At 45.6% G+C, this 16,456-nt stretch overlaps 1 protein-coding gene across 2 annotated transcripts; it reads left to right on the forward strand.

Moving 5' to 3' along the window:
• The first annotated feature begins 60 nt into the window (after positions 1-60).
• LOC118406706 lies at positions 61-11,612 on the forward strand. 2 transcript variants are annotated; one of them, XM_035806964.1, is made up of 11 exons: positions 61-245; positions 501-644; positions 4,230-4,307; positions 4,443-4,495; positions 4,630-4,735; positions 5,020-5,417; positions 5,845-5,961; positions 6,562-7,615; positions 8,824-9,024; positions 9,840-9,998; positions 11,435-11,612. In XM_035806964.1, the coding sequence occupies exons 1-11, from the start codon at positions 80-82 to the stop codon at positions 11,452-11,454; spliced, it is 2,496 nt and encodes an 831-aa protein (XP_035662857.1). In that variant the 5' UTR covers positions 61-79; the 3' UTR covers positions 11,455-11,612. The 2 variants fall into 2 exon arrangements, with proteins under 2 accessions (XP_035662857.1, XP_035662856.1); XM_035806963.1 differs by having other exon boundaries at positions 61-644.
• Positions 11,613-16,456: the final 4,844 nt, after the last annotated feature.

Genomic DNA, 16,456 nt, shown 5'->3' on the forward strand with positions numbered 1-16,456 from the left:
CTTCAAGTTTTGATACAAACGAGTGACGTGGCAAGATTTCTTCTTCCGAATTCTTTCCCCGTATAGTATACGCGTAGTCATGGATAACACTTGGGCTGTCGTTGAGTGGAAGGTGGACAACACGTTCACCGCCATCCCTGTGACGTACATACCGGATTACGATCCAAAAGTAGGGATGGCTAAGTACACCAAGACACTTGCCAAGTGGGAGGGTGATCTTCTCGAAGCCACTCTGATTTTCACAGGTAAGAATATCTTTTACTTACATTTGGCCTGGAAGCGTCTCTTTCCTTCAATCGTTATGTCCTCGTTACCTCCAGCAACTTTCAATAACCGCTGCAACTTGATTTGTCCGGGACTAACTTCCATGTCAAATTTGATGGGTCCTGACGGGACTTTTGCGAGATCGGTTTTTAGAGATACGACGACTCGTCTTATCCGTTGCTTTGCAGAAAGATGTGAGAAAGGGAAGATAAAAATCATTGCAATAATTGTTTCAGGGACGAAGAAGGCGATGGAGGATCTTGCTGCAGAAAACTCTGCAATCACGGACAAAGCGTCAAAATCCAGTGTCCCTGGATCCAGGAAGAGGACGCCTTCTAGAAAGAAGATGGAGGCGGACCAAAGCGGAGCGGCTAGCAGTGGTTTGTGTTACTATTTTTTTTGTCTTCATCTCGTCTTCATCTTGTCTATAAACGAGCTCATATCACTGCGAATTTATGATATTGATGATCTGAATTGTTGTTATTTCAAGTGGATTTGGTCCGATCACAAAACGGATACTGAGAAAAAGGTTTCTTCTGCAATGACAAACAAGGGAAAGAAAAATGGTATCATGTTGTTTTTCCTTACTCTAGGATCTATGAATAACTAGTGTTTTTCTTTTTTAAATTCAAGTGAGGGCGTGTTAACATTGTCTCCAGGCGAATTTGTTTTATGTCCCGGAATTTAGAAAACAAACGCTGTCGTATGCATTCTGTTGTGATTATGAGTCTGATAACACTCGGCATGGGATAGCATTCCACCACATGGCCTGTCTTAAAAGACAATTAGTGCTGTCCAGTTTGACAAATCACTTACTAGCATTTGGGCTTGTCTTGTAGTTTGATGAGCACAGCAGATGTGTTTGTTTTGGGAGGGTCAGTGCATGCTCTTTTCGTAAGGCGAAGGCAGGCCTTTTTGATTTCCCGTAATTCGTAGAAAAGCCAAATTTTGTGAGGGTGGGAAAATTTCCCGTAAACCCACCCGTAGCCAGTTCATTTCACGTAAAGCGTAGTCGAGCCTAAAATTTCAACGTAAAACGTAATCAAGCCTAAGAATTGGAATCTTGCCTCACGATTTTCGTAAGCTTAGTCTAACAGCCAGTTTCCCCCATCAAAATACAGGACATGGCGTTTCAGATGGACAAGATTTCAAAATTTCGCCATACCTCGCTTGCCACGCCTTTCCCCTTCGGCCATCGGCATGTTGACAATATGTATGGCGCGTCGCCTTCAAAACTTCTTTTTACTGATACAAATGTCATTGAACTTAGCTTAGTCTGCCAGCAACATTAGCCCATGATAATGCAGGAAGTAGCGTTTTAGAGGGAGAGATTTCATAACTTTCCTTGGCCTCCTTGCGATTCCTCGCGCACTCCGGCGCTCCAGATGTTGAAATACGTTTGGTAGGATGGGGCGGGGCAGTGTGCCCTCAAACACTTTTTTGTCATATATAGAAATGTCATCCTATTTAGCTTTACATTGTATATGATAGCCAGAAAGACAAATTCAGGAAATGGCGTTTGAGAGGGTCAGGATTTAAAAATTTCACCGGACCTTACTTGCGACACCTAAGTGTGCCCCATGGCCGACATGGTAAAATATATTGGATGGCGTCATCCTCAGAAAAGGAAAGCCGAAACCCTTGGATATCTTGATAAATATGCTATTAAATTTAGCTTTTTTATGTCAGCGAAATTCTCCCCTCAAATTGCAGGAAATAGCGTTTCAGGGAATCAAAATTTCAAGGAGCTGCTCAGCATGCCTCCGGAATCCCGTGGCATTGTCACACCGTAGTTGAGCAATATTTCGCCCAAAATCCGAAATTTGTCGCCACCTCTGTATGTTGCAGAGCGTTGCCAGCCTTCTAGAATTTAGCGTTAAGCGTTGCCGACCTTTCTTAATTTAGCGTAAAGCGTTGTCGACCTTTCTAATTTTAGCGTAAATGGTTGTCGGCCTTCGTGAATTTAACGTAAAGCGTGGTCATGACCCCCTCTTTAGGAAGGACGAGTGGAATTATCAGATATATTGTGGATAGTCTGAAAGTCGGTAATAACCTCCAACAGTTTTGTTGATCAAAAAGATAGATTGCGCAGTAGATTCGCACTTCAGATGATTTAGGCCATAAACCACCGGGGAAGGGCTGCGCTAAACACTTTTCTTATTACTGGCTAAAGAATGTGCGAAAAGGAAACGGGCTCGTTCTGTGTTAACGACCTGGTAATCCCTAATAATCTTCTCTCAGACTGCATGCTGGGTTTCTACCATCATCCCACCTCTTTGATCCCACGCAGATCTAGAATCAGCCTGTTTAGTAAACAAACAACTCCTTTGGTCATTCCTTCGGAAGGGTTTATTCCTGCAGACCACGCCCTGAAGCCGCGGGTTTCACACGTGCATATATGATTCAAGTGTGTTTGAGGTCTGTATGAAATTATTTAATAGCCACTTGAAGGTTCCACAGTTCACTGGTAAAAATAGTAGAAATTGGACAAATATAAACATGTAACAAAATTGCGGGAAAGGATTTAGCTGTCATATGATTTAATAGGAGTATGGTTTGCGTCCAGCTAAATCCTCTGGCATGTTATCTGGCTGTATTTGTTCAATTTGTATTATATTTTCGGCTATCTGTGGAGACTGGTAGAAGCTAATAATTTCATACGGACCTCAAACGGTCTTGAATATATACCTTATTATACGCAACGCACGTGTGAACCCACCTTTACACCTTGCGCAACCGTGCGAGTTACGTGTTTTGACATATCTTGCCAGTCCTTCCCACGTGACCTTCCCAAAAAAACGTACGGACAAAAATCACGTATGGCCCCAGCAGTTGACACACAAAGAAAAATCCGAGAAATGATGGAGGAGGGTTTGTACTTTATTCGACAATACACCAAAACGATGATAAAATGGGAGAAACGGTTTTGCCCCCCCCCCCCCCCCCCGAAAAACTAAAGTGTACTTAATCGTAAGCTAAAGTTTTACCCGGAAACCCTTTATGCAAGTACAAGCTCATTTGTACGCAGAAGCGAACTCTCGCGGATTCTCGTAAATCAGATTACCCGGCGGAAGGAGCGCGAGATTTGAACGTGAGCTCAGAGAACCTGCGCAGAACATGATGCGCATAAAGGCCTGCGGTTCGACTGGTATCTGATATATTATCTGATAAAGCCCCTGGTTTCTCATAGTGATAAGTGCGTATCTGTATCTGTATCTGTATCTATAGAGCCGGTATAACCGCCCTTCGGCGTAACACACCAGCTTCGCAGGCACGCGGCGCGGCAGCAGCTGGTTATATTACACTGAACGATCCGTCACACCTAACTTCTGCACATCTATCTGCAAGCGTTTTTTAAAACTATCCAGAGAAGAGGCCCCTACTGTGCTTGGTGATAACAAGTTCCACTCTACGATAGTTCTAGGAAAATACGAATTTTTGAACACATCAATCCTAGCTTGGTAACTCTGGTACTTGAAGTCATGGCTATTTCTTGTTCTTTTTTGAGCTGGTATTAGATACTTAACAGTCTTTAACATCACCAGCCTATTGGTCATTTTGTACATCATGCAAAGTCTGGACATTTTCCTTCTGTCATCAAGTGACGTCCACTGCAGATCTGTTTTCATTTTGGTAACACTGGCATCCCTGTTGTAGTTGTTTGTACAGAGTCTGGCAGCTTGGTTCTATACCCTTTCAAGTTTATCTTTGTCTTGCTTTGTATACGGATCCCGGAATGCGGATTTGTATCATCAAGGTTTATGCGTTTTCACTTTGTGATTGGTGCCTTTTTTCATAAATCATTGGAATGTCATAAAATTCGTTCACCCCTGACAAGGTGAAAATAAAATTCTATACTTGGTGATACGTACAAACGTTTTTGTGGCGCTTGATTCGGGAGAGAACTCGCAGCTGAACAGAAATCAGCTCTTAAAGTAATTACATAACTTTTTCTCTTCCGTTAGATGATGAGCCATGCCCAAAGAAGGGAAAGCCCAAGAAGAACAAAGAGGAGAGCAGCTCCAAGGAGGGCAAAGGGGACAGTGAGTAGACACGACCATACTATACATTATTCTTTCCGTTTCGTAACGATACTGAATACTACAAAAGAAAATAATGTATGATGAATTGTATGATCGATCACTTATACTCTCACTTATACTACTGTATCCTTTCAGAAGAGACGAAAGGGAAACGGAAAAATGGGAGTCCCAGAGAAAACAGTGGCAAGGTAAATAAACCTATCAAAGTTGTTCTGTCTTGTCTTTCGTCATTCAATTAGCTTACACTATAAAATATTTTTGAACATGAATGAACATGCTGTGAATAATAAATGTCAACTCTAACTCATATTGTCCACAACAGGGAAAGAACGAAACAGCCGAGGAAGACAAAAGGCGCAAGAAGGCGCAGGCAGAATCTGGCATCGAGGCCACGATGTCCATCATTGCAGAGATGGCCGAAGACAAAGGTAGATATGTATATATATATATATATATATATTTTTTTTTTGAACATGAATGAACATGCTGTGAATAATAAATGTCAACTCTAACAATCTAATAATCTTATTTTATACAATAACCAAGACATTAAATTCCTTTACTTGAAGCACTCCAAAGTCAACTCGATCACTTTATCTCTTGCCTTTAGCATCATTCCATGACCAGCTTTTAGCTTATAAACAGCATATCTCAGATAGGAATTAGAATCGACCAGACAACCGACCCGCATTACGTATTTGTTTTGTTGTAGGTGACGAGGTTGTGGTAGTCGAGCCGTCTCAGGAGAGCTCCAAGGAGCCATCCACTAAGAACACCAAGGAGACATCCACTAAGAACACCAAGGAGACATCCACTAAGAACACCAAGGAGACATCCACTAAGAACACCAAGGAGACATCCACTAAGAACACCAAGGAGCCATCCACTAAGAACACCAAGGAGACATCCACTAAGAACACCAAGGAGACATCCACTAAGAACACCAAGGAGACATCCACTAAGAACACCAAGGAGACATCCACTAAGAACACCAAGGAGACATCCACTAAGAACACCAAGGAGACATCCACCCAGACCACAGCGTCCACCAACACCAAGGAGACATCCGCCAAATCCCCCGGAGCTCCACTTACAGCTGAGAGTATCCAGGTAAGAGTGCTTTAGCGGCATGTTAGTGTCAGAACTGTAGTGTTAGCAAGTTCATTAGGAAATGAAAAGAGGGCAAAATACTTGAGTATGACTCACTTGCCAAATAAGTGCACAAAGAACTGCGTAATCCAGGTGATAGATGGCGTTCATTACACAAAAGTTCCGGACTATAGTTATCAATCGGAAGTGGCTTGTCCTTTGAACTTACATCACTGAACTAGGCTGACTACATAACTCCTGTCGACCCGCCCAACCCCCACCAACTCCCATACATCAAACGCGAGATTCTGAACGTCTATTTGTACGTCATATAACACCGTTTTTATTCGCAGCTTTCCAAGAGTTTTGCATTCTTATCCAAATATTATATAGGATGGGTGCACCATCAAGTCCAACGGCTTCAATTATTCGTTCTTGGATGTTACAGGATATCGTTATGGGGTGTCTGGTACCTGTACTGGACGCCCTAAAAGGCCAGGATGAAAAGGTGGAAAACCTGGGGGAAAATGTGGACTGTATGATGAACCTTCTGAAGAGAGGAAAGGTAGGTATTGACAAGAGACTTTAGAGTTTGAATAGCTGCCCCGAGGTAAATTTAGTATCTGGAATCTTTTATTTCAGCAAGCAACATACACTGGTTATTCTACTTTAAATTTATGGAACCATATGTAAAAAAAACAGCAACAATGAGTAATAGCATTCATAGAAATGAAGGTAGATCAAAAGACACTGTAGCATAGATGGCATTTATCATTAAGATACAAGAGTAATTTCAATCGACACCCGTTATGAACTATGCGCTTAAGCTGTTAACCGTAAGACAACTATCATGTTTTAAAGGAGTACCGATTTCCAGAAGGAAGTGTAAATTTCCAATACATTATGCGTGAATCGAAAATCAGCAACCTTTTGTCAGGCCATGTCAGGCACATTGTTTTCAGCCATTGCCTGAGATTATTACTTGATACAATTTGGGAGTAGTATACAGAATACTATTTGATGTATGTGAGACTAGTGGGTAGATTATCGTATAATGTAAAGTAGCATGCGTGTTTACATTCTCAAATTCATATCTTTTGGAAAAAGACAGTCTCTGCTCAAGTTTAGGGCTCCTGTAAATAATCGAACTTCTTTGCTTTCACAGCATCCGAAAATCCCCAGCACAGCGTCTACAGAGTTTACACCACCTGCTACAACGAAACACCGACTACCATCATCTTCCTCCGCCCTGGACACAGGCTTCAGTGGGACCCTCATAAAGGATGCCATGGAGGCTGTGATTTCGGGCGAGTTCGACTTCACATCTCTTGGGGACGTGGCCGACCTTACCTCTCTGGGGGACAAGGTCGACCTTTCCCCTCCGGGGGACGGGGACGGGGGCTCTCTGGGGGATGGGGTTGATCTAATCTCTCTGGGGGGTGAGGTCGGCTTCACCTCGCCGATGACCCAGCACCACGTCAGCTCGCCGAAGGACGCCGGGAGCCACGTCAGCTCGCCGAAGGACGGGAGCCACGTCAGCTCGCCGATGGCCCGGCACCACGTCAGGTCGCCGATGGCCCGGCACCACGTCAGCTCGCCGAAGGACGGGAGCCACGTCAGCTCGCCGATGGCCCGGCACCACGTCAGGTCGCCGAAGGACGAGAGCCACGTCAGCTCGCCGATGGCCCAGCACGACGTCAGCTCGCCGAAGGACGGGAGCCACGTCAGCTCGCCGATGGCCCAGCACGACGTCAGCTCGCCGAAGGACGGGAGCCACGTCAGCTCGCCGATGGCCCAGCACGACGTCAGCTCGCCGAAGGACGGGAGCCACGTCAGCTCGCCGATGGCCCGGCACCACGTCAGCTCGCCGAAGGACGGGAGCCACGTCAGCTCACCGATGGCCCAGCACGACGTCAGCTCGCCGAAGGACGGGAGCCACGTCAGCTCGCCGAAGGACGGGAGCAACGTCAGCTCGCCGATGGCCCGGCACCACGTCAGGTCGCCGAAGGACGGGAGCCACGTCAGCTCGCCGATGGCCCGGCACCACGTCAGGTCGCCGACGAACGGGAGCCGCGTCACCTCGTCGACGGCCCGGCTCCACGTCACCTCGCCAACGGACGGGAGCAGGGGCGGCGGCGTCACCCCTCCCAGAGATGGAGGAGTCCTCAACACCCAGGGGGGCGGGGGTGACCCTACATCTCAGGCTCAAGTCAAAAAAGGTACATCATCATAACCAGCAGTCAACGTGTTAAACGCTATCATAAAGACGTGTCAATTTGTCAAAGCTTTGATAAGATTGTTATCTGTTTAAGTCCAAGCACTAGTACGAGAATCAACTAGGGGTGAACTACGAGGGGTGATCAATAAGTTCTCGGCCTCACCCAGAAATAATAAACACAACTCAGATTTTCGAAGCATAGATAGTCAAGTATAAAGTTTTATATGAATGAATGTGTACCAAAATTCAAATCATTGTGATCATTACTTTCCAGGCGACACCCAAACGTTAGGTAAGGGAGAAGGAAAAAAATGTGGACAATTGAGCTGCGACCTGAGGTGTGCTGTTGGAAGTCAGACACCCACTTCTTTCTGTTTGAAATAGGAAGAGAATCATTATGAAGCATTTTGAGGATATCTTTTGTTAATGACAAAGAATTTACGGCATGGGGAACTCGACCCACACATGTCTGATCACAATTCACCCTTGTTTTACTCGCCACTTACTTTCTGATTTCATAAAAACGAATGCATGGAAAGTAATGACTGCAAGGATTTGAAATTTGGAGGATATATTGATAAAACGCTTCATACTATGAAGTTGTGCCTCGAAATCTGGGTTGTGCTTATTAATTCTGGGTGAGGCCGAGAACTTATTGATCACCCGTACATAGAGTGTTCCTCAGTACAACTGGTAGATTATCTTAAACTAAGGGCACAACCCGCCGTACGCGCTAATACGTGCTGTCTACGTACCAAAATGTGGGCAATCTTTTGGGATCCGTACCGTAAGTACCGCCTCCGTACGACCTCGAATCTGACGGATTTTGGAACGTGCAGACACGTTGTAGAAGTCTTAACGTGCAGGCAAAACTTTGTGTGCCATCGGGCTACGTACGACGGGTTGTGCCATTAGCTTTACTAACAGCCACGTGCTGGGTCTTATGTGTTTATACACACAAGTTGTTATAAAGCAGATATGCTGGGTTGGTATTTTAGTCATCATGTGACATCTGTATACTTAGTATGATGCTTAGTAGTACATATCCATTTTAATTCACCATGTTATTTGCGTAATCAATTAAGAAATGCAATACATGTGGAAAAGGATGTCTATTCAATACTTATACATGTAACATGTAACATGGTTAAGGGAAATATCGATAAAGATTGGCCGGCAATTTAAAACCTATCGTATTGATGTCCACAGTGGCCATTGGGCAAGTCTGGAGGAAGGTAGAAATACCGGAACTCCTCAACGAGATACTTGTAGGCAAGTCGCTGAAGGGGGCGATCAGCAGCCTAATGGATGCCCTATTCACGACCGATGAAATGGTACACAGTTCATACGAAGCCAATGAGAGGTACAAGCTCAAACAATTGGATCATAACAGGATGGCGGCAATGCGGGGTGAGTCGAATGTCTCGTTTAATGGCTCGGACTAAATGATCTTTCAAATGATAGAAAAATATGCTTGCCATATTGAGGTAGAAGTTGAACAGAATCAGTACCGGGTCTTCAAATACAAAAGTGCAGACACGGTTTTCAAAATGTTTGGATAAACCCATTCCTTAACGCCAAAGTGGCCAAACATTTAAGAAAAGTTGCCAAAGAAAGTCTGAAGGACACGTTTGTTTCTGACTTGCGGGAAGAGATAAGAAAGTTAAAGCAAACCACAAATCTATTCTAAATTCAAAATGACTTCACTTCAGTGTGACACTCATAAGGGATGCCATGGAGGCTGTGAATTCGGGGAGCGAGGTCGACTTCACATCTCTTGGGGACGGGGTCGACCTTACCTCTCTGGGGGACAGGGTTACATTAAATTACACAACCAATTGTTGCCAACATAAACAAAATGCCAATCAGTGCACATTGTTTAGAGATAGAAAAAGGGAAAGCTACTTATGGAGGACACAGGGCTTAGGACACAGAATTAGTCTTTAGTCATGTAGAAGTTACTAGAACTCTTTATCATTGGTGAAAGCAATTGTGTAGATATAAGTATTGATGTTCCGTAAATGCACTGCTGTAGAACTTCTCATACATTGTTACGTTGTGGATAAAAAGGTTGATTAATGTATATAAATGAACTTGTCAATTATCATTCTCAATATAGAAGTGTTACGTCGCAGGGCGGCAGTCTAACGGCTATATAGATGCAGGTACACTTGCTGACTTATGTAAGTCAAAATTACTTACTGTGTTTGTTTGGTCAATCTCAGAACACCTTGCGACCATCAAACCCGATGAGGTTAGCCGGCCAGACAACCCGACGTTTGTGCGCACATTAAAGAAAACGGTGCAGAACAAGTGCAAATCTGTGAGAAACCATGAGCTTGAAAAGGAAAAGGCAAGGGCTATGGAAAAGAGCGCTTCTACATGTAAGTCTGTCATATACGACTTTGATTTTAGTTTAAAATAATTAACTATTCTTAGTCAGGTTGTCGCGACTATTTTATATACTAAATAAACAAATTGAGGATTAAAGATTATTTTCCTAATCTCCAAACAGATACAGAAAGGAATAGGTATAACACTTATCCTAAAAATTATTTTTTGCATTGGCAGTCGCATAGACGCAGTGCACGGTAGAATGGTGAACCCTGCCTAGAGAGACCTAGACCGACTGCTTCACGAAACTAGTAGACGATTTATTAACGGTCATTCCTGCATCTTCTTTGATATCAAATAAATATGCTGTGATCTTCAGTTACGTTGAATGTCTGAAAGTGAAATCGGGACATTCATTCTTATATTCAAAACGTGTTTTGGAACCGACATAACTGATTTTATGTGATTCCGGATTCGTGTACCATAAAAAAACAGTCCCTGCACTGATATCACGATAGTTAGCTTTGGATTTTACAATAATACTCCCAATTTCTTACATGTAAGTAGGTAAAATGTCATCTTGAAACACGAAGTTGAGGATAATCTATTAAAAGATTTCGATTGCTTTTTTTACTGCTTAGGCAAACGTCACATTTCCGGGGCCCGACCAAGCTTTTTGTGTAAACGAAAAATGGAAATTTAAATATACACAAATAATGCCCACGACTATGCTCCTTACCCCGTGTGTAGTTTTGTGTCTTTAATATCATACTCTTCGTTTCCAAAAGCTGCCCGGCTGGGCCCCGGCTTAGAAATATGGCGAATATTAATCTTCCGCGAGCATCGGTACCGACGCACTGCGGTTGATCCATTTACAGTCAAACCTTCCCAAGACGACCACCGGGTCGGTTAGACGAGTCCGATACAATAGTATAAATGGTTTCCGTGAAGCCTGGTGAATTTTACTGAACAATGAGCTAAAATACCTATTAGCATTTGTTCACTTTATAATGTTAGAGATTAAAAAAAAAACTCTGTAACAGCTAAATTTATATTTTCTTACAACGAACTTTCCTCCCATATTACAGTGGACTGCCCTATTGGCCCACCCACGTGCAGATTCCGCCACCATCTTTATTTTGAACATAACATCGCAATGGCAGTCAAAATTCGACGCAAACTGGCACAATATCGCGCTAGTTATCATCGAAAATGTATTACACCTCAAGGTTAAAAACGACGCGGTCGTTATGGGCAGGTATTTGGTCATGCGCGGTCCCAATTTTAGACGGTCACAGTCGCGTTGGCTAGGTGGTCGTTGTGAAGAGGTCAGTTGATGCTTACGTCAATGGGGGAAATTTTCGTGACTGAGAAAAAGCGGTCGTAATGGCCAGTTGGTCGCTAAGAAGAGTTGGTCGCTTGGGCAGGTTTGACTGACAAATATGTTGGTAATTTAACTTCCTGACAAATTGTTTTACTCTTCCAGCTTCTGCTACCGAGAACTAGCGATAGCCTGCCCCACCCTGTCCAGCATGGTAGGAGTTCACCTCACAGGGAACCGTGGTACATTCCAACAAGGAGGTTGAAAGAGCAAGGCATGCATAAATGCATATTTTCATTATACAGCTGGATTAAACTCCGATACACTTCGGAACCAACCCAAACTTCCTTTTGTGTTGCTTTTTTATTCCGATATACTCGTGTAATGCCATTCTTTAGGTAGCACGTGGTAGGAGTGTGTTTTTTGGTAGGGCCAGTCCGCAAGGCAATGGTCGTGAGAGAATTTTGGTAGAAAAAAAGCTTATCTATTAATCCAAGGACATATAACGTCCACATGTTCCTTGCATGAACATGTGGGAAATAATTTTATTGCAATATCAGTCAGTGTATCAACAGTATAATGAGACATTGATTTTTGCAGGACTTAATGGACGCACAGTACTCTACTCTAAAAATGATAAGAAAGCCAGAGAGGTCCGAGAAACCGGAGGAACGAATTCGAGCTTAATTTTTGTTGAAAAGTCTTTTTATTAGAAAAAAAACTAATTATACACACGGTTTATTTATACAATCTAACTGTAAAATATGTGTTAAGTTCTAGATTAATTTTGGAAACAATGTGATAGCCTACATGCAGATAAACATTTGCTGGAAAACCAAAGTAATCAATTAAATACATTGACATCTGTAAGACAGAATACTCTGACATCGCATCAACCTAGTCTCTACCAGACTCCGGGTCGCTGGAAAAATCGTAGAAATGGAACAAATAGAGTTTAATAGATCATGGGACTATGTGGATTTAGTACTGCTCCGCCCACCCGAGGAGTTTGTCGGGGTCCCCGAGGGCGACTGTTCCCTACCCGGCTATAGTTCTCTGGCCGGCTTACTCCTCTATTTGTTCCATTTCTACGATTTTTTCAGCGAACCGGAGTCTGGTAGAGACTAGCATCAACCGTTTACATCTTAAAAGTTTGTCACGGTCGGACCTTTTCTTTTGACGTTCTCCTGGAAATGACTGCATTTCTCAGAATCCTTACACCCAACGCCGATAAAACACTGCCATATGTCAGTAGATCTGTTGTTTTGATTTACCCCCTGGGACATCTATTGCGTATGCATACGCGAAGAAACTGGCGGGAAACAGAGGTTGCTGGCACTGCTGACACGCATGGCCTGGGAACGGTGTTCTATTTTCACCACAGTCAGGTGAGGAGAACTACAACACCGGTGGACATTATTTCAAGACGAAAGTAGAACTTCCAAGGGCCGTGTTTGCGCCGTTTGTGGGGACATTCCATAAGCGGACTTTCAATAAGACCAATTTCAACCTCCTTGGTAAGACAGTAAGATTTTCATTTCTTTGCATAACAGGACTTGGGGGGCGGGGGAGGGGTATAAGGCGGGGGTACTTCCAAGTTATTTTACATTCTGCACAGACAGCGTGCTCAAGTTGCTGTGAATGTGTGATGTCCCGAAATAATTAATGCTTCCTTCGCGATTGCGACCTTCCACAACTGTTGACGACATGATAATATTTCTGAATCTGTGCCAAACCTCCCCCAGCAAATTTCGCATTTCTCCGGCAATATACTGTCAGGCCATGCATGTAAAGTGTCAGCGATAATGTGAAATTTGCCTGAATTTTCGAGGTCGCATTTGGACTATAAAGTCACAGTTTTCCCCATCAACCTCTTCTTGGAGTCTCGGAGACTCAGTGATGGTATTGTGGTGACTGTGGCCCAGGACCGTGGGAGGCGAATCTGTGGGTTACTTACTGGCCATGGGCTTATTAAGTGCCGCATGGGACGGGGTGAGGTGAGGTGTATTAGGTCTATAAATAATTTCTCATTGTACCGTTTCATTATCCAATTGTATATATACTCAAATGTATGCATGAAGGGTCTTCTTAAATAAAAATGTGACATGCAGCAGTGGGACGCCCCCTCAGTGTTGTTTGTGGCTCCCTCGGCAGGGCATCAGGCGGCAGTCGCGCAGTACCACGTGTGATTCTGCCGGCGTGGTCGCCAGTGCACTCTCATGAGACACGCTGGGATCTTGTGGCTCTCTTTCACAGTCCGTAAATCACTGGGGGTGGGGCCTTCCTCGTGTGTGTAACAAATTATGTCAACAAGACCGTTAGAGTTCCTTTTTGGGGGTCGACGAACTTTTTTTGCAACGTTAATTTTATGATTGTTGTTGTTCTAACATTACCAGCTACGCTGGGTATAGGGAGAGATCAGATTTCCGAAGATTGACCGCCATACTTAAACAATCATTAAGATCTGCCAGCGCACGCCATAGTCAGAATAGTGAAATTCTAACCTTCCCGTTTTCCTGGGCAATTTAATTCAATTCTGCTATCCAGAACCCAATATGATTAGGCGTCAGGTGAACGCAATTTTTGTTCGTCCAGCCAAGGACGTTATGTATAACGTCCTTGGTCCAGTTACCCCTGAGTAAATAATAGCAGCCAAGCTCCATTGCTGTCACCTTTCAGAGTCACCTTTATCGCTGATTCAGTCACTGCGCTTTGCGTACGGAAGGGGGCGTTGCGGCACGGCTTCCGCGACAGGCAACCCACACATGGTTCGCATTTATGGACTTAGACATTTTTGCCGGCACGGCAGCAGAAATTGACTAAGTGTTTGCAACGGCAGAGGGTTACCACGCTAAACCCATTTTAACCCAGCGGAACTCATCGACCCGGCTAATGAGGGTTAAGATTCACTGGACCTTAGCGAATCTGAACCCTCTGAAAATGCCCCACAACTCCCAGAACCCGACTTAACCCTCAAAACTCAATTTAACCCTGTTTAACTCACTTAACCCACCAGAACCCAAAGGTTTTTACAGAGGTACCTGTCTGCCTGGCACCCTCTCTGGCTCTCTGTTTGTCTCGCACCCCTCTGTCTTCCTGTCTGTCCGGCTTCCTGTCTGTCTGGTTCCCTGTCTGACTCCCTGTCTGTATGGCTCCCTGTCTGTCTGGCACACTGTCTGTCTGGCTCCCTGTCTGTCTGGCACCCTGTCTGTCTGGCTCCCTGTCTGTCTGTCTCCCTGTCTTTCTGAATCCGTGCCTGTCTGACACCATGTCTGTCTGGCTCCCTATCTGTCTGTCTCAATGTCTGTCCGTCTCCCTATCTGTCTGGCACCCTGTCTTGCTTCCTGTCTGTCTGGCACATTGTCTGGCTCTCTCTCTGTCTCTCTGTCTGTCTGTCTCCCTGTCTGTCTAGCTCCCTGTCTGTCTGGCTTCCTATCTGTCTGGATCTCTGTCTGTCTGGCACCCTGTCCGTCTGGCTCCATGTATGTCAGATTCCCTGTCTGTCTGGCTCCTTGTCTGCCTGGAACCCTTGCACTCTTTCTATCCGTCTCACTGTCTGTCTGGCACCCTGTCTGTCTCCCTGTCTGTGTTGCACCCTGTCTGTCTGGCTGCCTGTCTGTCTGGTCCCCTGTCTGTCTGGCCTCCTGTCTGTCTGGCTCCCTGTCTGTCTGGCAACCTTTCCGTCTGGCTCTCTGTCTGTCCGGCTCCTTTTCTGCCTGGCACCCTGTCTGGCTCCCTATCCGTCTGGCTCCCTGTCTGTCTAACTCCCTGTCTGTCTGGCACCCTGTCTGACTCCCTGTCTGTTTTGCTCCCTGTCTGTCTGGCTCCCTGTCTGTCGTGCTCCGTGTCTGCCTTGAACCCTGTCTGTGTGGCTCCCTGTCTGCCTGCCACCCTGTCTGGCTCCCTGTCTGTCTGGATCCTTGTTGTCTGGCTCCCTGTTTGTCTGGCTCCTTGTCTGTCAGACTCCCTATCTTTCTGGCTCCCTGTCTGTCTGGCACTATTTTTATTTGGCTCCCTGTCTGTCTGACTCCCTATATGTCTGGCTTCCTGTCTGTCTGGCACCCTGTCTGTCTCCTTGTCTGTGTTGCACCCTGTCTGTCTGACTCCCTATCTGTCTGGCTCAATGTCTGTCTGGCACTCTTTCTGTCTGGCTCCCTGTCTGGCTCCCTGTCTGGCTCACTGTCTGTCTGACTACCTGTCTCTCTGGCTACCTGTCTGCCTTGCACCCTCTCTGGCTCTCTGTTTGTCTCGCACCCTTCTGTCTTCCTGTCTGTCTGGCTTCCTGTCTGTCTGGTTCCCTTTCTGACTCCCTGTCTGTCTGGCTCCCTGTCTGTCTGGCACACTGTCTGTCTGGCTCCCTGTCTGTCTGGCACCCTGTCTGTCTGGCTCCCTGTCTGTCTGGCTCCCTGTCTTTCTGAATCCCTGCCTGTCTGACACCATGTCTGTCTGGCTCCCTATCTGTCTGTCTCAATGTCTGTCCGTCTCCCTGTCTGTCTGGCACCCTGTCTTGCTTCCTGTCTGTCTGGCACTTTGTCTGGCTCTCTCTCTGTCTCTCTGTTTGTCTGTCTCCCTGTCTGTCTAGCTCCCTGTCTGTCTGGCTCCCTATCTGTCTGGATCTCTGTCTGTCTGGCAGCCTGTCTGTCTGGCTCGATTTATGTCAGGTTCCCTGTCTGTCTTGCTCCTTGTCTGCCTGGAACCCTGGCACTCTTTCTATCCGTCTCACTTTCTGTCTGGCACCCTGTCTGTCTCCTTGTCTGTCTTGCACCCTGTCTGTATGGCTCCCTGTCTGTCTGGTCCCCTGTCTGTCTGGCCTCCTGTCTGTCTGGCCCCCTGTCTGTCTGGCAACCTTTCCGTCTGGCTCTCTGTCCGGCTCCTTTTCTGCCTGGCACCCTGTCTGGCTCCCTATCCGTCTGGCTCCCTGTCTGTCTAACTCCCTGTCTGTCTGGCACCCTATCTGTCTCCCTTTCTCCCTGGCACTCTGTGTGGCTCCATTACTGTTTGGCTCCCTGTCTGTCTGACTCCCTGTCTGTTTTGCTCCCTGTATGTCTGGCTCCCTGTCTGTCTTGCTCCGTGTCTGCCTTGAACCCTGTCTGTTTGGCTCCCTGTCTGCCTGGCACCCTGTCTGGCTCCCTGTCTGTCTGGATCCCTGTTTTCTGGCTCCCTGTTTGTCTGGCTCCCTGTCTGTCA

This window comes from Branchiostoma floridae, chromosome 19 (assembly GCF_000003815.2).
Source record: "Branchiostoma floridae strain S238N-H82 chromosome 19, Bfl_VNyyK, whole genome shotgun sequence".
NCBI lineage: Eukaryota > Metazoa > Chordata > Leptocardii > Amphioxiformes > Branchiostomatidae > Branchiostoma > Branchiostoma floridae.

Excerpts from the sequence above, each read along its gene's own strand:
- LOC118406706 (XM_035806963.1), top strand. The coding sequence starts at position 80 with ATGGATAACACTTGGGCTGTCGTTGAGTGGAAGGTGGACAACACGTTC. Across the intron at positions 645-4,229 it reads AAGCGGAGCGGCTAGCAGTG|ATGATGAGCCATGCCCAAAG; the intron begins GTTTGTGTTACT and ends CTCTTCCGTTAG. Across the intron at positions 5,962-6,561 it reads ACCTTCTGAAGAGAGGAAAG|CATCCGAAAATCCCCAGCAC; the intron begins GTAGGTATTGAC and ends TTGCTTTCACAG.